The following is a 24,887-nucleotide window of genomic DNA, read 5'->3' as shown; positions in this document are numbered from 1 at the left end:
TATTCTATTAGTGCCACTGTTACCTGACTGGGAATCCACTGGAGTCTGTGTTGAGACAGGAGGGAGGACTACCTACTGTTGTCCCTTCTCTTTCTTCAGGTCCACACATAAAAAATCGTTGAGATGTGAAGGAGGCTCAGCATTTCTTCTGTCCAACAACCTTTTGTTTGGATTGCTTGATGAAGATTTCTTCCCATTTGTTGCATGTGGAATTTCTGTTTTTCCTGTAGATGTCACATCTTTTTCTTCTTCAGATGATGTTAATCTTGTAGGTGAGATCACAACTTCAGCATAGGAGAGTGTTTTGGATGGATCTTGCATTTTGATTTGTACACCAACTGACAAGTTATTTTTCTCCTTTACATTTTCAGCACCTGGATGTCCTGGTATTCCCATTTCTAGGGCAGTCTGTGACTTATTTCCCTTAGTGATGTTACTACTATGTTCTCTAATTTGATGACACATAAATCGTTTTCCCTTGTTGTTTAAGTGCATGCCATGTCTAGTATAATGATCCTTTTCATGGGAATGACATTCGGGAAAAGATGCATTAGGAAATGCTTTAGCAATTATCTGTAGTTTCCTTTTGGTGTTTTCAATTTCTATGTTGACACATGATGTAGGAATTAAGTCATATCTTGTTGGTATGCTCGAGAGGATCAAGTTTACATTTCTTAAATTGTTTAGGGCTTTCACTGTTTCTCTGACAGCCTGTTTAGCATTATTTTGGTACACATCATTAGGACGTCCTATTAAGACAATAACATCATTTTTTGTGAGTGTCTCCAATAGTTCACTGCAGTCCTTTGGTACTTCATACATAGGTGCATCTGGTTTTGCGAAAGATGTTACATTAATGTTCATTCCACTAAGTGTCTTAGAAATATTTTAACCATGGCTATCAGCTAGAACTAACACTTTTCTGTCTTTATAACTTATGTCATGGCACTTCATGTTACCACAGGGAAATGTACTATCCTTGTTATTCAATTTCGTATAATTTCTGTGTACTTGCGACACTTGCATGGGAATATTCACTGTATCTAAAGAATAACTCGGTTTTCACAATGTTTGAATTATCGTACAGGTACATTTATCATCTGAAATCACTTCAGAGCTATTTTTGGTAAACACAGCCATTGTAAACTCTTGCTGGTATTGTTTCACATGTGAAGGCACTTTCGGCACAATGCAACAGTTCTTATTTTCACTACCGGTACCGTCACTAGATATTTTCACTGTGAGAGATTTTATGACTGTCTCCAAATTGTGAACAAATCTTTTTGCTGCAGTAAGTTCCTGTTGATGCACATCAGCAGTATTTTCTTCTACTCCAAGAGATCATGTTGTGTTTAATCTGCAGACAAGTGCTGAGAGAACATGTAAATACAGTGCTTGGAGGAATTTGCAGGTTGGAGAAATACAGTATTACAGTTTTATGTGGCTCATTCTGAGAAATTGAATATTTCTATAGTAGATCTAATGTTAGTCTATGAAAGATTCTTAGCTCACTGACCAAATAATGACAGAAATGCATAAAGTTTGAACATTGGTTGGAGTTTTTATCAACTGTCCATCAGCATTCCTGCTTATGATGGATCAGTCTGATTTCAAAATACTGTTCATGCCAGCCACTGTGACCTGGCTTTTCGCCTTATGGGTGAAAAGTGTACACATTATGCACTTTAACAAACCATTCTTTATTTACCACAATTTACTTCCCTATAAAAGGGTACAACAGCTAGACAGTAGTACAAAGAAGATACAAAAGATATAAAACACAATATAATGTTCAACTTCTTGGTTGTTGGGTATTGCACTTGCCATAACCTGATAATCTCTATATATAAAAGGTAATGTCGTGACTGACTAACTGATCATCACCAAGCTCAAACTGCTAAGGACAGAAACTTGAAATTTGGAGATCTGGATCTTATACTGTAGATGTCATTTAAGGATGGAGTTTTCGAAATTTCAACCCTAAGGAGGTGAAACAGGAGATGAAGGCTTTCTAGACCCCCACCCCCCAAATTTTAGAGAGCTATGCTCAAACAAATGAGACATGTCATATTGGAGCCTGGAGTGTCCAATACCTCAGGGTAGATGCACCTGATATATCTGCAAGAACATATCTCAGGCACTGGAGGGGAAGTGATATCTGCCATGAGAGGCTGAGGAGGATTGGCTAGGGGTCCACATGCCATGAGGGTTGGGGGGAGATGTGGTAACTCAGTTAACACTGGTTTCAGGTCGTCAACTGAGACTGTGCATGTTTTCCATTTTTATCAATTATGAAGGCCTTGATGCCACAGAAAATCACAGTGAATGGTCCTAAATAAATAGGAGTCAATGGGGGCCTGACTATGTCATCCCTAACCCATACCTGAGGGCAAGTGAAGAGGTCTTTTGGGAAAAGAATGGTCAAGAATTACAATGCAATGGGGGAGGAGTGTGTTGAAAGTGCACTGCAACCTGCAGCTGATGCAGAAATTGGCTATACTGATCCGTTCTCCAGATACTGAAAGGGGATGAAGCAAAAAATTCACCTGGCATCTTCAAAGCTTCACCATAGATCAACTGCACTGAAGAATGCCTGATATCCTCCTTTAGCATGGTATAAAGTTCCAACAAAACAATAGGCAAGGCAACTGTCCATGCCCCTCTGTGGCATCCCAAGGCACCCTTCAGAATGCAGTCCATACATTCTACCATCTCATTGCTACAGGAATAATAGCTTGTAGTTTGCAGGTGTTTGCAACCGTTCTTACGTAGCAATTTATTAAATAATTGGGAATCAAATTGATGGTGCCTGTCAGATGTAATTGCTGTAAGAATACTGGACTGACCAAACCATGTGGAGATGATAGCTCAGTCAATGGCGCAAGCTGAAATGTCAGACACTGGGCACACCTCTGTCCACCTCGTAAACCTGTCAATCGAGATGCAACATAACAAAACCCCTCCAAGCAAGTGTGATGGTCTACTGCCTCAATGTGAATGTGGGCAAAACATCCTGTATGGATGGGGCAGCAACCTTTCTGCATTCCCAGCAACACCACTTTGGAGGCCACAAATATAGCAGAAGCATTGATGCTAGGATGTGACAACAGGTGCAGAACATTACAGATGGTGTGCGATTACTGTAATGGAATAAATGGGTGCAAAACATTCTGAGAAGTATCACACCATGGATGAGACTGGGAACCCTGTACTGGAACACATTCAGGTTTCACTAATGGATGCAAGATCAAGCTGACATTTTTATAAAAATGCATAAGAATCTTGATATTTTGCAATAGCTGCCCAATCAATATATGTCAAAGGAGCACAATTGTATGATAAGGAATGCACAACAGTGTTATCAGATCCACAGATGTGGCTGATATCAGCAGGGTATTGGCCAATAAATTCCACATAACAGATCTGATGTTGGGAGTTCAGTTGAGACACCCTCTGAATAAGTGAAGTTAAGAGTTCATTGTCTGCGTAAATTTTGAATTCCACATCTTCCAGAAACTGTCAAAAATTATTGATAGATGTATAGCAAGGAGCTCTCTGTCAAATGCACTCCAGTTTTTTTGCTGTGTAGATAGACTTTTGAAAAGAAAGCCAATGGCTGCCACACACCTGATACCACTTACTGAAGTACTGCCCCCCACTGCCGACTGGCTCAAATCCATATTGGAAATGGGGTGGATCAATAAGACAACCTTTGCTAAATACAATTCACAGACCTGAAAGCCTCCTGGCCAGACCCATCCAAGGGACTTTTCTGACACTGAAAGTGTGTTTGTCTTATAGCAGGTCATTGATAGGTTCTTCAATTTCTGAAAACTTTGGCAGGTGTTGCCAGTAATAATTGATCCTACCTACAAACCCACATAATGCTTTGAATGTGATGGAAAGAGGTATCTGCAAAATATCTGAGGCCCTCTGAAGAGTAGGGGAAATACCATCTCTCAATAAATGGTAACCCAACAATTTTAGCAAATACACACTTGTACTTGTTAATTTTGGTGGTGTATGTGTCAAAACAAATGAAAACCATGATCAGATGAGAGCTATGGTTACTCATGTTATCAGCAAAAACCTACACATTGTCTGAGTAACAAAAAATGTGGCTTAAACTATGTAGAATCTTGTCCATAAAATGCTGCCATATCTGAGCAGTATTACAAAGGCTGAAAGGCACCATGTGTTGAAATAGCCCGAAAGGCATTATGATGGTGGTTTTGTGCTTGTCTGTCTCTGCCATCGCACACTGTGCAAAAGCCTTATTGTAGTCTATGATGCTTAACACAAAGACACATAATTCCATGTAGGCTTTCACGGCCGGCGTCTTTATCAGTAAAATCTTCCGGGCTAAGTTGCCGTGGTCGATCTGTAGAACTTCTTCTTCCTGACGTTTCGTTCTCAACTACGGAGAACATCTTCCGAGGTGAGTCGACGACAGCCAGTCGTCGACTCACCTCAGAAGATGTTCTCCGTAGTTGAGAACAAAACGTCAGGAAGAAGAAGTTCTACAGATCGACCACGGCAACTTAGCCCGGAAGATTTTACTGACAAAGACACATAAACTGTTTGTGAAATTGAACATGTTTGGTATCAGTTACCGGTCTGGCACAGTGTGGGACTTCAGTCCCCTATAGACACTGCAAAAACGCCAAGACTCATCCTTTCTGAGAACCATTTGTATTGGGGTGGTCCACGTATGTTTAGAGTGAGACACTGTTACATCTGTTAGCATTGCTTCAAAAGTGGCTTTAGCTGCCCTTAGCTTCACCACAGGTAACCGATGTGGGTGGAAAGTGACAGTCTCTCCGGCTTTGTGTGAATGTGGTGGATGGTGGAATGTTGCCACTCTCAGTGCCAATACCAGATCCGTACCACAGGAAATTCGGCAGTATCAATGGGTGTCATCATTAAACCTCCTAATTCTGCTGGAGCCTCATACAGAGCCTTTTCCATGTTGGCATCCTGCTGCTTGAGTATACCATTGCTGTCAATTAGGCCTCTTACAGATACTTCTTCTTTGAAGAAAAGTTCATTGAGATGACTAATCTCCTGCTGTAGTGAAGTGCATTGCTATTGAAGAGAAGCACACTCCATATGGTCATGTGGAAGATGTAACGCAGTCTTCTTGCATGACGCACAGTTGTGTGCTCTGCAGCAAGGCATGCACACAATGGGCAGAAATTGTTACGACACAGGAGATGCGGAAGATGTGGAAATCTTCATGCCTTCTGATCTGGCGGGATTGCATCTGTTGTCAGACATGGAAGGGACAGTGGCTGCAACTGGAGACTGCACAAGAAGATGACTATGGAGGCCCATAAATAATGAAAAAAATTTAAGAAAATTGGCACCCAATATGGGGTAGACATGTTGGCCACTAAGAAACACCATGAAGGTGAGAAACCATCCAGGAGATCCAATGTCATATGACTCCAGCCATACGTCTGAATTGAAGATTGATTTCCAGCTGTTAGTGTAGGGATGCCAGAAAACTGAGGCTTGACCTTTGCGTCCCGTGGAACAACACTTATCTCTTAATCTGAGTTGACCAAAAATTCCATTCCTGACATCTTATCCAAGATGAATAATCATGAAGATTCACATTTAGCAGAAACTGTGGCATTGTGCATTTCAGGCAGGTGCCTACTGGTTGTAGTACTGACATGTGCACATGTACACATCTGTTGTTGACATTTGAGAAACCACACAGTAGTGAACATTTTCTAGCATTGCACCCAAAGTGTCTATGGAACCAGCAACATTCAAATTGGCATGTACGCCACTGATCAGTGCACCATATGCTCCTTGCGCTGCCATCTACCAGCTTGGCATTGAGTCTTGCCAGTTCAGTGAGGGTTTGCTCTGTAGATGGCTATGGTGGGTTGTGCAGCCAACTGCCCAGCAAGTGAAACATAACTTGGCATGCTGGATGTGCACAGTTCAAGATCAGGGTCCATAATCTCATCAATTGCTGCACATGAATTAACCATTTATCACATGCAAGTGCCACAGCATCTGCCTTTAAAGCATATTCAACCACAGTCACATCATTAAATGTGGACGAAGCTCTATGAACAGCCTGCAGGAGACAACATAACCATCAACTGTTCTGAAAGGAGTCCTGGACTCACCAAAGCACAAAGCAAGTTTAGTAGCTGTGAAGGGGATTCACCAGCACCAAAATTACTGTCCACAGTCTTTTGTAAACAATATTTTGGGGACACAAGGAAACACTGCAAAATAGTTTCTCTTAATACTGCAAAAGAATGATGAGGCAGAATATCCTCCACTTGCTCAATAATATTTGAGTCCATCTGTGAAATGACAATGGCAAATTGGTCCACACCTGAAGTAATGTTGTGCAGTTGAAAAGTGGTATCCACTTGTGCCAGCTATAATTGCGGGCTTGTAGGCCAACAAGCAGTAGATTTATATTATCCCTTGAAGGGTCGCTGGAAGAAGCAGTATGTAATTTAGGAACCATAGGAGATTGTAGGAAAGAACCAGTTGCTGGCAATTCTTGATCTTCTGCCTTGATGGTGGCAGGTAGCATCATCATAATGTTGGAGCATAATTATAGCTCAGAATGAAAACGAAATTCCACAATGGATCACACTGGGGTCTCTACTATAGGTGAAAAGAGTATGCAGTATGCACTTTACTGAATACTTCTTTATTTACCACAAATTACTTCCCATCAAAAGAGCACAACACAGCCACATTTTTACAGCTAGACAGTAGTACAAAGAAGATACAAAACATAATAAAACAGAAGGTATAACACACAATATAATGTTTGACTTCTTGGTCGTTGAGAATTGCACTTCCCACAACCCGATAATCTCTATACACAAATGGCAGTGTCCTGACTGACTAACTGACCATCACCCAGCCCAAACTGCTTAGGACAGAAACTTGAAATTTCGAGAAAATGTGGATCTTATGCTATAGGCATTATTTAAGAAGGGATTTTTTTGAAATTTCAACCCTAAGGAGGTGAAATAGGGGATGAAGTTCTTTTTTTTTTAAGTGTCATTATTAAGGCAATTTTGAAGCTAGGGTTCGAAAATTGGTATTTGGTTTATTGGTCACAAATAAAGAAATACGTGTTACAGCAGTTTTGGAAATTTAATTCTGTTGGGGTGAAATAGAGGGTGAAACCATTTTTTGAAAATGTATCAGTATTAAAGAATTATTAATGTATTTTTAGAGCTACATCTATGAACTTTAGTATTTGACTCCTTGGTTACAGATAAAAAAATATGTGTTTTAGTGATTTTGGAAATTGAACCTCTAAGGGGGTAAAATAGGAATGAGATTGTTTGTGAAAATATTTTATTATGAAAGCAGTTTTAAAGCTATATCTATGAAAATATAAATTTTAGCTTCTCAGTTAGAAATAAAAAATATGTGTTTCATTATTTTTGGAAATTAAATCCCCATAGGAGTAAAACAGGGGATGAATGTTTTTATTGTAATATTTCATTGTGCAATAATTTTTGAAACTAAATCTATGAAAATTTATATTTTGAATATAATAGAGGGAAACATTCCACGTGGGAAAAATATATCTAAAAACAAAGATGATGAGACTTACCAAACAAAAGCGCTGGCAGGTCGATAGACACACAAACAAACACAAACATACACACAAAATTCAAGCTTTCGCAACAAATGGTTGCTTCGTCAGGAAAGAGGGAAGGAGAGGGAAAGACGAAAGGATGTGGGTTTTAAGGGAGAGGGTAAGAAGTCATTCCAATCCTGGGAGCGGAAAGACTTACCTTAGGGGGAAAAAAGGACAGGTATACACTCGCACACACACACATATCCATCCGCATATACACAGACACAAGCCCCCTAAGGGGGTGAAATTGGGTCAGTATGATTTACTGACTTATCATCACCCAGACCAAACTGCTAAGGACAGAAACTTGTAGTTTGGAAAGGAAGTGGGACTTATTGTTGGCATCATTTACAAATGAATTGTCCAAAATTCCACTCCTAACAGGGTGAAATAGTGGATGAAAGGCTTTTTGAAAGTATGTTGCTATTAAGGGTATTTTGAAGCTAGAGCTACAGAAACTGGTATTTGGTTTCTCAGTCCGAAAATAATAGATAAGTTTTTCAGCATTTTTGGAAATTCAACCACTAAGGGAGTAAAACATTTTTTTGAAAATAAATAATTACTAAAGAACTACTAAAAGATATTTAAGGCTACATCTGTGACAACTGGTATTTGAATTTTTCCTTAGAAATAAAAAAAATATGTTTCTCAGTGTTTCTGAAAATTCAACCGCTAAGGAAGTGCAATAGGAGACAAAAAATTTTAAAAAACTATTTCGTTATATTAAAAAATTTTAAAGCTGAATTTATGAAAATTGGTATTTCACTTTTTCGTTAAACATAAAGAAATATTTATTAGGAGATGAAAGTTTCTATGGAAATATCTCTACAATAATGCAAAAGGCATGATTAATAAAAACTTTGGACTCCAGCTATCAGAATCACTTTTTGGGCAGAAGTGCACTCTGAAAAGATGATGCTTCTATGGCCTTAATTAATGTGAAATTCTTAGAAGGTGTTGCAATTTATGAACAACATAAAAATTTGATTAAATAAAAACAAAAAAGTCTCTGCTTGCCATACAGTGTATGCAAGCCAAGCAGTGGGTTCTAAGCTAGTTTATCATATGTTACATACCCACTGAAAAACATTAGAGTTACATAATGTGACTTGCTGCTGATAATTCTGGGAAATTCTAGGACTACTATGGTTCAAATCAACAGAACAGTATAAAACACACACACACACACACACACACACACACACACACACACAGAGAGAGAGAGAGAGAGAGAGAGAGAGAGAGAGAGAGAGTCCATTTCTCTTTCATGTACTTACAATTCCATGCTCCTGCAGAACATCAACATCCTGAAAGAAACTCTCTTCTTCATCCACATCAGAGTATTCTGATGCTACTACTTGATCTCCCTTGTCCATTTCTGTAGATACGATGTAAAATAAATATTTTGATAAACGAACATTAGCAATTTAAACAATTGTAATATGAAATTAAACTTGCTGTTTGTTGTATTATTTTTACCATTATAGTATGACTTCATGAAACTGGTGTTAGGATGGTAAGGTTATATGTATGCAACACTTATATTCACTGTAATAAGTCTGGATTACTAGAAGTATTATTAAGAATACTAAAAAATGAAATTTTTATCACAGAAGTAGGAAACGTGTTATTTATCACTAGGCAACCAAAGAATAGGAGAAAAATTTTTAGAATATAGATTTTTGAGGTAAACAATAACAGTGCCCTGTTTTGGTGTTTGTCCTCGATCCATATTGATTAATATTTTATATTGGAAGCAAGCATGAAGTTTTAACCCAGATCTTCAGAGGCCTGTTTTTCCCAGTTTAACAACACACCCTGCCACCAGAATTACCTTTTCAGAATGAGGAGTAGGTTCACTACAAATTCTCACATCATGCAAATAAAATTAATGTTATGCCAGTTAAAATTTTGCTGTTATATTGATTGTTCCATAAAATTTCAGGAAATCTGCCAAAGATACATAACTTCTGCCTGCTTACTGACCATTATCAGGTGTTGATGATGTTGGTTTTAGGATGCTTTACAGCATTGTTATTTAAGCTCTTGCAAAATATGACTGCAGTAAGTGAACTGATCAAAGAAGTCTTTCCTTAAAATGTTACTGTGATAATGTTCTATAGAAATATCTTAGCAGCTTCTTTCAGAATGTGTGTGAATCTGAACACAATTGTAGAGCTTGATGGGCCACCCATGTGGATCAAACCTGTGATAAGAGCTGATCCCTGCAGCTCCTTCCCACTTCCTGGAACAATGTTGCTTCACGTTTAAATTATATTGGACAGATTGACAATAATGCATAAAAGACTACTTTTAGTTCTTAAAATTATGTGTGTGTGTGTGTGTCATCACACATGCTCAAGAACATATCCTCACAGTTAAATAAAATTTTGGTAGTCATGACATAAAATACTACCTTCTGAATTGAAGACTTGCTGGATGTAAGATACAAAAATGTTTACCCAGATACACATAGCTGCCTATCCTATAATATAAAATTTAAGGTTGGGTCCTAATTCCTCATAAAAATTTAAAACTCATACAAAACTTGTCCAGTTATTGCTTAAAACAGAGGGCACATCTCTAGGAGGGCATATCTCTGGTAAAACATTTAATGTACTCTTACCAGCAAACAAATAACATTCAATTCAAATACGACACATTTCTATAATGATGCTACATGCAGTGCAATCTGGAGGCTCATCATGATGAAAGAGGAAGCCTAAACTGAAGGCCAATGTTCTACAAGAAGTTGAGCTATAATGATTTTGTCTCATCTGAGAGGCTGGCTGAAAGTTGTAGGGGATACCTCTCTGGAACTTTTGGAGCCGAGTGCACCTTTTCCAGCTGGGGGATTGTCCTGCTGTTACATTCAGTAATGGCCAACCACTACCAGTCAAGTGCCAAAATGTGTAGAGGGAGATACTGTTCAGGTTCCACATGAAACTTTTATGTGTAGGTAAGCCACACCAAAATATTATTTGAACAGTTTGCTAATGTAATGAAATATGGGAGGTTTTCCTTCAATTTATAGGACAACAGTGAGAAATTATTCGATTTATTCAAAGAGGGTGTGGGTAATTACAAATGAAATCTGTGGTCAAAACAGTATTGTCATTCTTAGTAACATCTGCTGGTAGAACAAATTATTATATGAACAGTTGTAAAGGCTACTGTGGACATATGTAATACAATAGATTAATTTGAGTAAGCAATACAGCAATGGCAAACTTCACTGTGAAAGTGGAACTGAAATTTAACTGAATGAGATTTTCACTCTGCAGCAGTGTGTGCATTGATGTGAAACTTCCTGGAAGATTAAAACTGTGTGCCCGACCAAGACTTGAACTTGGGACCTTTGCCTTTTGTGGCCAAGTGCTCTACCAATGATATATTTAAATGTTAAAATGAGCACAGTTGGGTCTAGGCATTGTTAGGAAGTGGGTTCCTTACGAATTAATAAACAAAGTAAAAATGGTATGCTCTGTTATGCTTGAAAGAGCTTCATTTTCCAACTAAATTTGAAGACCTTTAACACTTGTAAAGTAAAGAGATACATTTTCACTTTAGGCAACATGATCAATTTTGCAATGAAGCTTGTTCTCTCTGTTAACCATTTCTTACTCATGTCTGATCACCGCAAACTAAACTGTTGATAAGGGAAGGGGGATTACAAAGCATGCCATGATTTGGTAGTTAGTTTCACTGTCCAAGTACTATTTTCTCATTTCTATTCACTCTCTTTTCCATGTACCAATAACTGTCCTCGTCTTTTGCATAATTAACTGCAGACTGACATTGTGTAATGTCACATCAGAAGCCTGCTTGCGTGCTGTATCATTGATCTCATTACTACAAATTCAGATGCGCACCAGTACCCATCAAAACGACATCTCCTTATCCTTCTTCTGTATGGAAAGGGGGTAGCTTGGATGTCCTGGACTGAATCTTCTGCTAGGTACACGCTCTGGATAGTCTGCAAGGCAAATTGGGGGAGGCAGCAGGTAAGGGAAATCTTTGTATAGGCACAACTAATCTGTATGAAAGTCATCAGGATTATATAACTCAAGATTGGACATGCTGAATTCTGCTGGGAAAAGAATCTTAAGGATGTTGTCTGGGAAAACAGTGTAACTGCCAACTAAGTCCCCTTGCTTGGAGTCATCTGCATAAACCATTGTTTCATTTCAGTGCTTGTTTAAAATACAGAGTTATGTATTCTGATAGATATAATCTGCTATATTCAACTTGTACACAAATACTTTCAGATTTATCCTAGGTCTCTTTATGAACCAGGATGGACAATTACTCCAATACTCTGGGATAAAATTAATATCTATGTGTCGCTCTCTACTGCAAGTTGTTTTGGCAACATCCGTTATGGTTTTATCATGCATGGGCAGTTTAGGAATAGTTCAGCATAGATGCTAGTGGTAAAGCTTGTTCTGAAAGCCATTGGTGCCAGCTAGGCTCACAATCCACCCAGCACAATTAGGGGCAGAAGTGTGTGTATGTGTGTGCATATGTGTGTGTATTTGTTCTCCAACTCAACAAAGGATTTATTCCAAAAGATACCAAGTTTTCTTTCTCTTCTGTGTACAGCTGTCAATGACTCATGCTTATGCTAGTTGGTGAGTGATCTCCTTTACTCCTAAATTATTTATAAAACACATAGTGTAGTATTTTTCACACTCAAGTGGGTGTGCCTGTGTATAAATTGCACCAACCACAAATAACATTGTCTTGTGCCATTCCACTGTTGTTTTACAGTGATGAACCCATACCTATTCCTTCAGCTAACTCAAAGATAAGCTGTGTTGTCATACTCCAAGGGAGCAGCCATAACATAAAGTAAACAACACACTACGTGAGAAAAAATTACAGTCCTTGCAAGAAAATGGCACAGATTACAAACTAGCAACACACTCTCTTAATGAGGCAGTTGTCTATGAGATAATTAGTAATTGAACATGCAGTTGGCTGGGATCTGACACAGCTGTACTCTTTACAGCTTCAAGAAGGTCATTACTGTGGGGTAACACTTGTATGCAGCAACAGAGAGATATAATGAATGTTTATTTCACTATTTTTTAATTTAACAGTAATTTAGCTCATATAACGTAAATTTAGTATAACATTGTTGAATCAAACTAAGATTAAACTGTGATTTTGCTCATACATGTTTACCTTGATAACATAAAGACAGCTACTCTTTACATGTGTACAAAGTGTGCTGCGAGCCCACTTGTGTCACAAAAAAGGGCTCAACCACTTGAGGATTAAAGGACTTTTGAGCTGTAGAATAAGAGGAGAGTTCCCTGTTATGCCTCTGGAAAGTGACGCGGATCAGTTGAGCATAGTCCATACAGATAATTTCAAAGCCTGAAAACCTTTTGAAAAGATTTCCAGAGAAAATTTTGGCCTGAATGAAGTCCAGAGGAAACTAGAATCATGGAGCCCAATACATACAGTAAAAGCAGAGGACATCATAAGCTGTCCCAAAGAAAGGTAAATGTTTACTTTCAGCTATTAATGACATGCACGTGACATGTATTTTTCGACATGATACCAATGTTGATACAGGGAAAGAACATTGGCAGGGAATTGAGAAAAGTTAATGCATTCTTAGATCACTTGCAGCAGACATATCTATTACAAAATAAGAAATTTCCTGTTAGCTTATGAATGAGGAAAATTGTCACAAGCAAAATTTCTGGGAGGGAATTACAAAATAAATATAGTCACTATTGTCATGTAGATGAACCTCAATTTAAGGATTGGGTAAAGAGGGAAGACAAAGGCATATATGGGATCTGTACCAACAACAGGAGTAGATGGGATGTTTCGAGTAATGAAAAACAGGAAGAGTATGAGCAGTAAATTGGCATTATTACAGAAAAGTGGCAGCTCCACAAAAGGTGACTGACAGTCAACTAATATCATGGGCAATGAGCTCAGAGAATTATTACAGGAGGAGCATTGTTGGGAGAGGAACTATGTAAAAGAGCAGTAATTAAAGTGGTAGTAGAAGTGGAGGATTTAGGATTTATTTTGGATTCAGGAAGCAAAATTGTTCACAAGAGTATTATGGGGTAGAGGACTAGAAGAAGCAGAGAATCCCCATTTTCTAGATCAAAGGAATAGGGCATTGTACACATGTTATTGAATACACTACACATGAACTCCCCAATAATGTTAGTGTTAGACTGGCTAACAAAAAATAGTGCTGTCATTGACTTTAAAATTCATGTTCTTAATACAGGCAAGTGAAGTGAGAGCTGAGTGTACCTCTATGTAAAGCTAGTTTTGTGGCAAAGAACTTTTAAAGGGAAATGGAATTAGTGAGAAATACAGAATTAACAAAGACATGAAATTAAAAAGAAGATGCTGGTCAAAATTCATGTATCACTGAAAACACTCTTCGTTGAGGTCAATTAATTGCTCTTGGAGTGTAACAATGGCAGAGAAATGTATGTTGCAAGTGACACTTCAGGAGTTGCTTGTTTTTCCCAAGGGCTCTGCAGCTGAGGCATGATATAAGGTACCCAACATGGGGTAGCCATACTCAGTGCAGAGTGAGTGGCAGGTTGTAACAAGTTCAGTCATTGAAGCTGGAGAGTCAAGGCAGGGACTGGCCATCTGGCCCCAACTATACAACCTGTGAGTGGACAAGTGACCACTCCTTCAACAGAGCATGAGCAGGCACAGGCACAGGGGAAATGTTTGCTAGTTATCAGGAGCTACAATGGTAGGCAAGTTCTGGAGCCCCTTAGGGCAGGATAAAAGTCCAGGGTGTGTTTGGTACATGTGCCAAGCTGCCTCATCTCAAATGTGGATGAGGCCCTGTCTGTGGTTATCAAGGGTGCAGAGTGCAGTAGTCTGCAAGTTGTTGCTCAAATTGGCACCAGTGACATCTGTTGCTTGGGTTCTAAGGCCAGCTTCAGTTTGTACAGGCAGCTGGTAGAAGAGGTAAAGGCTGCTGTCCTCACTCATGGGGATGCAAACAGAGCTCACAACTAGCAGCATTGCTCGCACAGTTGATCACAGTCCTTTGTTTTGAAGCCGAGCAGAGGATCTCAACCAAATGCTCCATTGATTCTTCGACATTCTTTGCTGCAGATTTATGGACCTGTTTGTGGGGTGGAGAATTGTAGGACTGTCCTTGATACATCAGCAGTGCACTACACAGTGAAAGTAGCTACTTGGATAGCAGAGTATTTGTGTAGTGGATATGGGGCTATTCAGGCTAGGTGATAGTTTGTGGTCCTCTGATGAATGCTCATCAGTTGGTCCACAAAGAGTGAAATCAGACTGCATGCAAAGTAAAGACACTTTGAAAGTCTAAATTTTAACAGTAAATTTTAAAAGCATATGTAATGAAGTTCCTGCATTTAATTCCTTTGAGGGGAAACTGTTACACTCAAATTTTACTCATAGATCTCGATGAAACCCAAACAAGAAAGCTCCAATTCTGCTGTAATAGTGATAGAATCATTCAAAGGAAATCCATGCTCACTGGTGTGGAAATACCCTGATCATGCAGTATTAGTTGGAGGCAATTTTAACTAGCTGTGTATAGTCTGGGACATCTATGGATTCATTGCAGGTGGTACAGACAGACAATCTTGTAAAGTAGTTCAGAACACATTTTCCAAAAATTGCCTTGAGCAGCTAGTTTGACAGCTCACAAGCAATGGAAATACACTCCTGGAAATGGAAAAAAGAACACATTGACACCGGTGTGTCAGACCCACCATACTTGCTCCGGACACTGCGAGAGGGCTGTACAAGCTATGATCACACGCACGGCACAGCGGACACACCAGGAACCGCGGTGTTGGCCGTCGAATGGCGCTAGCTGCGCAGCATTTGTGCACCGCCGCCGTCAGTGTCAGCCAGTTTGCCATGGCATACGGAGCTCCATCGCAGTCTTTAACACTGGTAGCATGCCGCGACAGCGTGGACGTGAACCGTATGTGCAGTTGACGGACTTTGAGTGAGGGCGTATAGTGGGCATGCGGGAGGCCGGGTGGACATACCGCCGAATTGCTCAACACGTGGGGCGTGAGGTCTCCACAGTACATCGATGTTGTCGCCAGTGGTCGGCGGAAGGTGCACGTGCCTGTCGACCTGGGACCGGACCGCAGCGACGCACAGATGCACGCCAAGACCGTAGGATCCTACGCAGTGCCGTAGGGGACCGCACCGCCACTTCCCAGCAAATTAGGGACACTGTTGCTCCTGGGGTATCGGCGAGGACCATTCGCAACCGTCTCCATGAAGCTGGGCTACGGTCCCGCACACCGTTAGGCCATCTTCCGCTCACGCCCCAACATCGTGCAGCCCGCCTCCAGTGGTGTCGCGACAGGCGTGAATGGAGGGACGAATGGAGACGTGTCGTCTTCAGCGATGAGAGTCGCTTCTGCCTTGGTGCCAATGATGGTCGTATACGTGTTTGGCGCCGTGCAGGTGAGCACCACAATCAGAACTGCATACGACTGAGGCACACAGGGCCAACACCCGGCATCATGGTGTGGGGAGCGATCTCCTACACTGGCCGTACACCACTGGTGATCATCGAGGGGACACTGAATAGTGCACGGTACATCCAAACCATCATCGAACCCATCGTTCTACCATTCCTAGACCGGCAAGGGAACTTGCTGTTCCAACAGGACAATGCACGCCCGCATGTATCCTGTGCCACCCAACGTGCTCTAGAAGGTGTAAGTCAACTACCCTGGCCAGCAAGATCTCCGGATCTGTCCCCCATTGAGCATGCTTGGGACTGGATGAAGCATTGTCTGACGTGGTCTGCACGTCCAGCATAAACGCTGGTCCAACTGAGGCGCCAGGTGGAAATGGCATGGCAAGCCATTCCACAGGACTACATCCAGCATCTCTACGATCGTCTCCATGGGACAATAGCAGCCTGCATTGCTGCGAAAGGTGGATATACACTGTACTAGTGCCGACATTGTGCATGCTCTGTTGCCTGTGTCTATGTGCCTGTGGTTCTGTCAGTGTGATCATGTGATGTATCTGACCCCTGGAATGTGTCAATAAAGTTTCCCCTTCCTGGGACAATGAATTCATGGTGTTCTTATTTCAATTTCCAGGAGTGTATTTTAGACCTGGTAGCTACAAATAGGCCTGATCTTATCAACATTGTCAGTATAGAGACAAGGATTAGTGATCGTGATGTCATCATAGTGAGAATGGTTATGAAAGTTAATAAAACCATCCAAAAGGCTAGATAAGTTTTATGTTGTGAAGAGGACATAAGCAGTTGTTACTTAATGAACGGATATCATTTTATTCCAATATGGTGGACATTGGGGAATTATGGGCAAAGTTTAAACCGATTGTAAATCATCCTCTGGAGAAGTATGTGCTGAATAAGTTGATTAAGGATGGAAAAGACCCACTGTTGTTTAACAACAAAATTCAGAAAATGCTCAGAAGCAAAGGTTGTTGCACTTTTAGTTCAAAAAAGAACATGGAAATGTCAACAGGCAAATGTTAGTAGAAATTCAAGTGTATATAAAAAAAATTGGTGCACAAAACTTACAACAACTTCCACCATCATATCTCAGCTGAAGATTTTTCCAAGAACCCAAGAAAATTCTAATCCTACAGAAAATCAGCATGTGGGTCGAATGCTTCTATCCTGTCACTCAACTAGACTAATTTGGCAGTAGGTGAAAGCAAAAGGAAAAATGAAGTTTTAAATTTCAGATTTAAAAGAGTCATTTATGCAAAAAGATCACAAAGATATTCCATTACTTCACTGTCACACAGATTCCAATACAGAGAGGATAGAAATAGCCATTCCCAACATTGAGAAGCAACTGAAAGAGTTGAAAACAAATAAGTCACCAGGTGTGGACAGAATCCCAGTTCAGTTTTACGGAGAGTGTTCTTTGATACTGGCCCTTATTTAGCTTGCTGTTATTGTGACTCTCTCATACAGGGCTTAGTCCCAAGTGACCGGGAGAAAGAGCAGATACACCTGTGTAAGAAGGGTAAAATAATGGACTTCCAAAATTACAGACCAGTCCCTTAACATTCCCTAATAACTATTGACTCCATCATTAGCCTCCCAGTGGACAAGGGATCTACCACTGTGCTACCTGACCAACAGGAGCAGGTAAGTGAGAGTCTACACCAGCTGTCTGGCACCTCTACATTTGGCATCTGCCAAGTGATACAAACTGACCTTAATCACTCCTTTAAACCTCAGGCCCCTCAACGGACTAACACCTCAATTCACAGAACTTCTTACACCACTCAGATAACGTGGAGTTCACCTGCTTTATTATCTTATTGATAGTCCTTGGTGTTGACGTACTGCATTGAGGTACTGGCTGAAAAATGGGGGGGTGGGGGGGGTGGGGGGGGTGGGGGGGAGGGGTGGAAGTACAACACTGATTACTGTAAATAATGTAGCCGACAGGTGCACAGCTGCATTTCACAATTCTTTACTTTCACTGTTCACAACCCCCCTCCCCCCTAATAATACACAGTTATATGGCCAGTTAACAATTGGCAGATTTTAATAAACATCATTAATAGGTTGCAGGCAAACATCAGTATATTGCTACAATAGTTTACTATTGAATATCTATGATCATAGTGACAATGGTTATGAAAGTTAATAAAACCATCCAAAAGGCTAGATAAGTTTTATGTTGTGAAGAGGACATAAGCAGTTGTTACTTAATGAACGGATATCATTTTATTCCAATATGGTGGACATTGGGGAATTATGGGCAAAGTTTAAACCGATTGTAAATCATCCTCTGGAGAAGTATGTGCTGAGTAAGTTGATTGAGGATGGAAAAGACCCACTGTTGTTCAACAACAAAATTCAGAAAATGCTCAGAAGCAAAGGTTGTTGCACTTTTAGTTCAAAAAAGAACATGGAAATGTCAACAGGCAAATGTTAGTGGAAATTCAAGTGTATATAAAAAAAATTGAGGTACTGGCTGAAAAATGGGGGGTGGGGGGGGGGGGGGGAGGGGTGGAAGTACAACACTGATTACTGTAAATAATGTAGCCGACAGGTGCACAGCTGCATTTCACAGTTCTTTACTTTCACTGTTCACAACACCCCCCCCCCCCCCCCCCCCGTAATAATACACAGTTATATGGCTAGTTAACAATTGGCAGATTTTAATAAACATCATTAATACGTTGCAGGCAAACATCAGTATATTGCTACAATAGTTTACTATTGAATATGTATGAGCAGTAAAAACCAAACCACATAGTTCACAGTTCTTGCAGAATAATATGATATGTATTGAACAGACACTGTTATTGTCTTCACACATGGCCTATTTGTGTTACACTTATTTCACAGTTGCATTGTTGTTGATCTAACCGAGATTGGTTCCTCATCTGAAACTCAGCTATGGACTGACTGTTGTGACAGTGCCACGAGATTTAAAAGTGCCACTACGTCAGTACGCAAACATGGCGATAGAGGCGCTCCGCAGCTCGGCTGAGCGCGGGAGCGCCACCTGGCTATGAACGGCGCCGGCCGCATGTCACGGCACGGCAGTTGAGTGACAGCTACGGAGTTGGTAGCATGAAACCCACTATTGTTTCTACGTTTGTGTATCCACGCAGTTTATTAGTACATTAAAGGTTATAACACTTTTTGGCGACGAGGTCGGATATTTTTTTTCCATCGTTGGAGTATTGCGCGTTCGTGTCTGGGCAGACATGGAACAGCTTATGCAAGCGCTCATTGAACAACAAACACAGCTGACGGCTGCTATTCAGGCATTGTCGACGTCGCTTACTCATCGTCTGTCGTCCTCTTCTCCGCCTCCGTTCCCTCCTTACGACGAGGCCGCTGAGGACTGGGAGGATTATGAGAAGCGTTTGCGGCAACACTTCTTGGGTTTTGGCGTTGTCGACGCCCCGATGTGTAAGTCGTTATTTCTATCTTGGATTTCCCCACGGATCTATCAGCTGCTATCTCAGTTAGCCCCTCTGCGGGAACCTGCCTCTCTGTCCTTCCAAGAAATGTGTGACTTATTGTCTAACTATTACCGAAAAAACACCCACGTTGTTGCCGCCCGTGTGGCGTTCTACCGGTGTCGTAAACAGCCCCATCAATCTTACCGGGCTTGGGCGGCGGAACTACACGGTCTGAGTAGGAAATGTCAGTTTGTCACGGACACTCATCATGAGTCTTATGCTGATTCAATGGTTAGGGATGCTATTCTACGGCTTGCTCCTGATAAAGAAGTTCGGCAACATGCCCTACAACTGCCAAACCTGTCGTTGTCAGAAGTTCTAAGCATCGCCCAATCCTTTGAAGTGTCTCACGCTGCTGGCGCGCAAATAGACGCGTGGTGTGATGTGGGCGGTGTACAGTCAACTTTCGACACGGACAATTTGCCTGTTTCCCAGGAGGACGATGATGTGGCGGCGGTTCACTCACGTAAACAATGTCGCGTTGGGCCGCAACGCTCGCAGCGAAAACAGCAACCACAGAAACAGGTTCGTTCCGCCCTTCCTTCTTGTCCACGTTGTTTCGTACAGCATGACAGGGCCGCGTGCCCAAAACGTTGGGCCATGTGTAATTCATGTAGGAAAAAAGGCCACATTGCTTCTGTGTGTCAGTCCCCTCACGTTCCTGTCGCTGATGACGAGGCATCGCACATGGATGTTAATAGTGTGCTTTCTCAAACAAATAAGTTGTTTGTTACTGTTCGTGTTCTGGATAAAGACATTCGCATGCAAGTGGACACTGGCTCTGCAATAACTCTCATTAATTCTCGCACGTATTTGGAGTTGGGCTCCCCTCCCTTGTCTCCAGTTACGCGGAATCTGAGAAATTATAATAAACAGAAAATTCCTATCGTTGGCCAGTTTGATGCTTCCACTGCTTACAAGTCTGTTGTTCGGCCCCTGACGTTTTATGTGGTGGATCATGCGGGCACTGAAAATCTGTTCGGTTATGATGCTTTCCAGTTGTTTGGGTTCTCCATTGATGATGATGTGCACTTCATATCTGAGGATATTCCGTATCAACAGCTGGATGGATTGTGTTCTGAATTCTCGTCCGTGTTCTCTGCTGGTCTGGGTCGTGCCAAGGATTTTGAAGCCCACATTACTCTTAAACCTACAGCTCGCCCTAAGTTTTTCCGGGCACGCCCTATTCCGATGGCGCTGCGTGCACCTGTCAAGGCTGAGATAGACAGGTTAACAGCTTCAGGGATTCTCCTTCCTGTTACCTCCAGCGAATGGGCATCGCCCATCGTGGTGGTTTCTAAACCCAATGGGAGTCTGCGATTGTGTGGCGATTTTAAAGCCACTGTCAACGCTCAGAGCCTCATTGACACTTATCCTCTTCCCTGTCCTGAGGAGTTATTTACCAAGCTCGCTGGGGGCCAGTTCTTTTCCAAACTTGACTTATCGGAGGCGTACCATCAGTTGCCGTTGGATGCGTCTTCCAAGGACTTTCTCGTCATCAACACTCCTTGTGGGTTGTATCAGTACCAGCGGTTACCATTTGGTGTCGCTAGTGCGCCGGCCATTTTTCAGCGGTTTTTGGAACAGCTCACGGCTTCCGTTCCTGGCTGCATCAACTACCTGGATGACATTGTTGTCACGGGGGCCTCCACTGAGGAGCACCTTCGCAATTTGCGTTCATTATTTCGGGTTCTGCATTCGGCTGGGTTGAAGTGCAATCTGGACAAGTCACAGTTCTTCCAACCCTCCATTGTGTATCTTGGTTTCCACCTGTCCCGTGACGGTATACGTCCTCTACGTCAGCACGTTGTGGCCATCACCGCTCTCCCCCGGCCGTCTACGGTCAAAGAACTTCAGGTGTTTCTAGGCAAGATTGCTTATTATCACAAATTCATTCCATCCGCGGCGGCGGTGGCTCATCCTCTGCATCAGCTGTTATGCAAAAACGTTCCTTTCTGTTGGTCCGACGAGTGTGAGCAGGCTTTTGTTCGCCTGAAGGCTCATTTGCAGTCGGCGCCTTGTCTTGCCACCTTCCGTCCGGGTCAGCACTTGGTTCTGGCAACTGACGCGTCACAGTATGGCCTAGGGGCTGTTCTCGCCCATCGGTATGAGGATGGGTCGGAACGACCCATCGCCTATGCTTCAAAGACCCTCAACGATGCCCAACGGCGTTACTCTCAAATCGAAAAGGAGGCGCTCGCTATCATTTATGCGTTAAAAAAGTTCAGCGTTTTTTTGTATGGTTCTAAGTTTCACCTCATCACCGACCACAAGCCGCTGGTCTCTCTGTTCAGCCCTTCGGCGTCGCTTCCGGATAAGGCGGCTCACCGCCTGCAACGTTGGGCCTTATACTTGTCTCGTTTTCACTATGAGATTCACTATCGCCCCACGGCCCAGCACGCCAACGCTGACGCGTTGTCGCGTTTGCCGATGGGCCCCGACCCGGTTTTCAATCGAGATGAGCTGCTCTGTTTCCACATTGATGAGGAAGAACGTCGTGCGGTTGAGGGTTTTCCGCTTACAGGTTCGCAGGTCGCGTCGGCTACTGCGCGGGACCCGGTCCTGCGTCGGGTGATCGGTTTTGTTCAACAGGGTTGGCCGGACAGGACCAAGGGCCGGGCGTCGGATCCCCTTCGCAACTACCATGCCTTGCGCCTTCGTCTGTGTGTTCGTGAGGGTGTTGTTCTTTTGGCCACGGATGGCGCATCTCCACGGGTCGTGGCGCCCGCTTCTCTTCGCAAAGATGTTCTCAAACTATTGCATGAGGGCCATTGGGGGATCTCTCGGACTAAGTCCCTGGCCCGCCGGCATGTTTATTGGCCCAGTATCGATTCGGACATCTCCCATATGGTCGCTGCGTGTGGTCAGTGTGCTCAACAACTGGCTGCACCCCATGCAATACCCTCTCCGTGGCCTGATCCGGCGCAGCCATGGGAACGGGTGCACGCTGACTTTGCCGGCCCCTTCCTCGGCGCTGATTGGCTCCTGTTGATTGACGCCTTCTCGAAGTTTCCGTTTGTGGTTCGATGTCCGTCGCCCACCACTGCGGCGACGATGCTGGCTTTGTCCAAAATTTTTGCGCTAGAAGGTCTTCCCTCCACGATCGTCATGGACAACGGCCCTCAGTTCTCTTCGCAGGCCTTCCGTGATTTTTGTACTGGACAAGGGATTCATCATGTTACAGCACCGCCTTTCCATCCCCAATCGAATGGGGAGGTCGAGCGCCTTGTCCGCACTTTCAAAAGCCAGATGAAAAAATTCCTTACTGATTTTTCTACCGATGACGCTCTGTTGCAATTTCTGAGTTCTTATCGCTTCACGCCTCTGGGTGATCGCAGCCCCGCTGAACTCTTGCATGGCCGCCAACCGCGCACTCTACTGCACCTGCTTCACCCTGTCAGGCCTAGTCCTGTGTCCCCTAGTGCGGGAAAATACTCGGTAGGTGCCGACGTGTGGGCACGAGGGTATGGATCTCACCCTAAATGGATTCCTGGGGTGGTCAAGGCTCTTCGCGGCCGCCGGCTTTGTGAAATACGTACAGACGACGGCACAGTTGTTCGTCATTACGACCAGATGCGCCCACGAGTGGTGGCCACGCCGGTGCCACCGCCCCTTCTTTCGCCTCCACCAGCCCGAGAAGCCAGTCCTGTCGCTGCTGCCGGTATCCCGTGCGTGTCGCTGCAGCTGCCGTCGCTGCCGCTTCCGAGTACGCCGGAACCGGTCCCAGTCGCGACGCCGCCTTCTCCGGGACCCATCTCGCTGGAGCACACCCCCGGATCCACGACACCTACGGCTGCTGCTCCGGAGTTTTCACCCATCATCTCGTCCAGGAGGCGCGTTCCACGCACAAGCTTCCGTCCTGGACATTTTCGACCATATTCTCGTGTTTCTCTGCGGGATCTTCTCGGGGTCTCCCAAGAGGCCATGGATGTCTCCGCACTGTCCGTGTCTCCAAGGAAGTGAGTGTCTTTTTTTTTCAAGGGGGGAAAAGTGTTGTGACAGTGCCACGAGATTTAAAAGTGCCGCTACGTCAGTACGCAAACATGGCGATAGAGGCGCTCCGCAGCTCGGCTGAGTGCGGGAGTGCCACCTGGCTATGAACGGCGCCGGCCGCATGTCACGGCATGGCAGTTGAGTGACAGCTACGGAGTTGGTAGCATGAAACCCACTATTGTTTCTACGTTTGTGTATCCACGCAGTTTATTAGTACACTGACTGACTCAAGACCAAAATTCGGGCCTTTATATATCTTCACAGTAATAGGTACTGAAACTATACATTGTTTGATGTTTAAATTACAGAAATTACAATTAAAACATAACTCATTCAATTAACTGAATATATAGAAAAATTTCTTCTTTTTGACAGTTTCTTCTACCACGAGGGTTAAGGCAAATTATTTGTTTAAATGATGAAATTAACAGATATACAATCAATACTTTTGACATACCCCGTAATTACTATAGAATTAATTAATGGCTAGCTATAACAACATGTTTCCGAACAGAGCCAAATAAATACTTAAAGAATGCTATTAGTTGTTCCTTCAAATGTTTATAATTATTACAGCTTTTATATTTGTTTATAGGTCAACAACAGAATTTAAGTTATGAAACAATTACTGATTTCACCCTACAACAAAAGTATTAACTAAGAATAGTCAAAATAAATTAGAAAATTGATGACACATGTAAAACTAAGTACAAAATGAGATCTGGTGGTATATTTTTTAATACTGAGGGCCAACTTTTCTCTTTTATGGAAATGCAGATTATACTCATGTATGTTAACAGTAATTAGGCAAAAATGAAAAAATGAATTTTAAGGAGGCCAATGGCAAAACAAGAGAGGAAGTAAAAAAATCCCAGCTTGCTTCGTCACAAACTTCTTCCCAAATTCGACAAACCCAATCACTCTGGCCATCTCATACTTGCCGGCTTCAAAGCACACACTGAATGTATATCTGGCTTAGTTGGTCAACACCTGTGTCCTTCTGCAGAAAGACTTCCCTCCTATATTAAGGACACAAACAATTTACTATGTTGTTATTGTGGTCTTCAGTCCTGAGACTGGTTTGATGTAGCTCTCTATGCTACTCTATCCTGTGCAAGCTTCTTCATCTCCCAGTACCTACTGCAGCCTACATCCTTCTGAATCTGCTTAGTGTGTTCATCTCTTGGTTTCCCTCTACGATTTCTACCCTCCACGCAGCCCTCCAATACTAAATTGGTGATCCCTCGATGTCTCAGAACATGTC

At 42.5% G+C, this 24,887-nt stretch overlaps 1 protein-coding gene across 3 annotated transcripts in view; it reads right to left on the bottom strand.

Annotated features, from left to right (window-relative positions):
* LOC126175869 (meiotic recombination protein DMC1/LIM15 homolog) overlaps positions 1-24,887 on the bottom strand; it is a 162,781-nt gene that overhangs the window by 117,723 nt on the left and 20,171 nt on the right. For all 3 annotated transcript variants that reach the window (XM_049922886.1, XM_049922888.1, XM_049922887.1), the window contains exon 2: positions 8,917-9,017. In XM_049922886.1, coding sequence (XP_049778843.1) covers positions 8,917-9,017 — 101 coding nt within the window. The remainder of the gene's footprint in view (positions 1-8,916; positions 9,018-24,887) is intronic.

Source organism: Schistocerca cancellata, chromosome 3, assembly GCF_023864275.1.
Source record: "Schistocerca cancellata isolate TAMUIC-IGC-003103 chromosome 3, iqSchCanc2.1, whole genome shotgun sequence".
Taxonomy (NCBI): Eukaryota; Metazoa; Arthropoda; class Insecta; order Orthoptera; family Acrididae; genus Schistocerca; species Schistocerca cancellata.
Note: the sequence above shows the minus strand (reverse complement) of the source record. Positions and strands in the feature narration are given on the sequence as shown.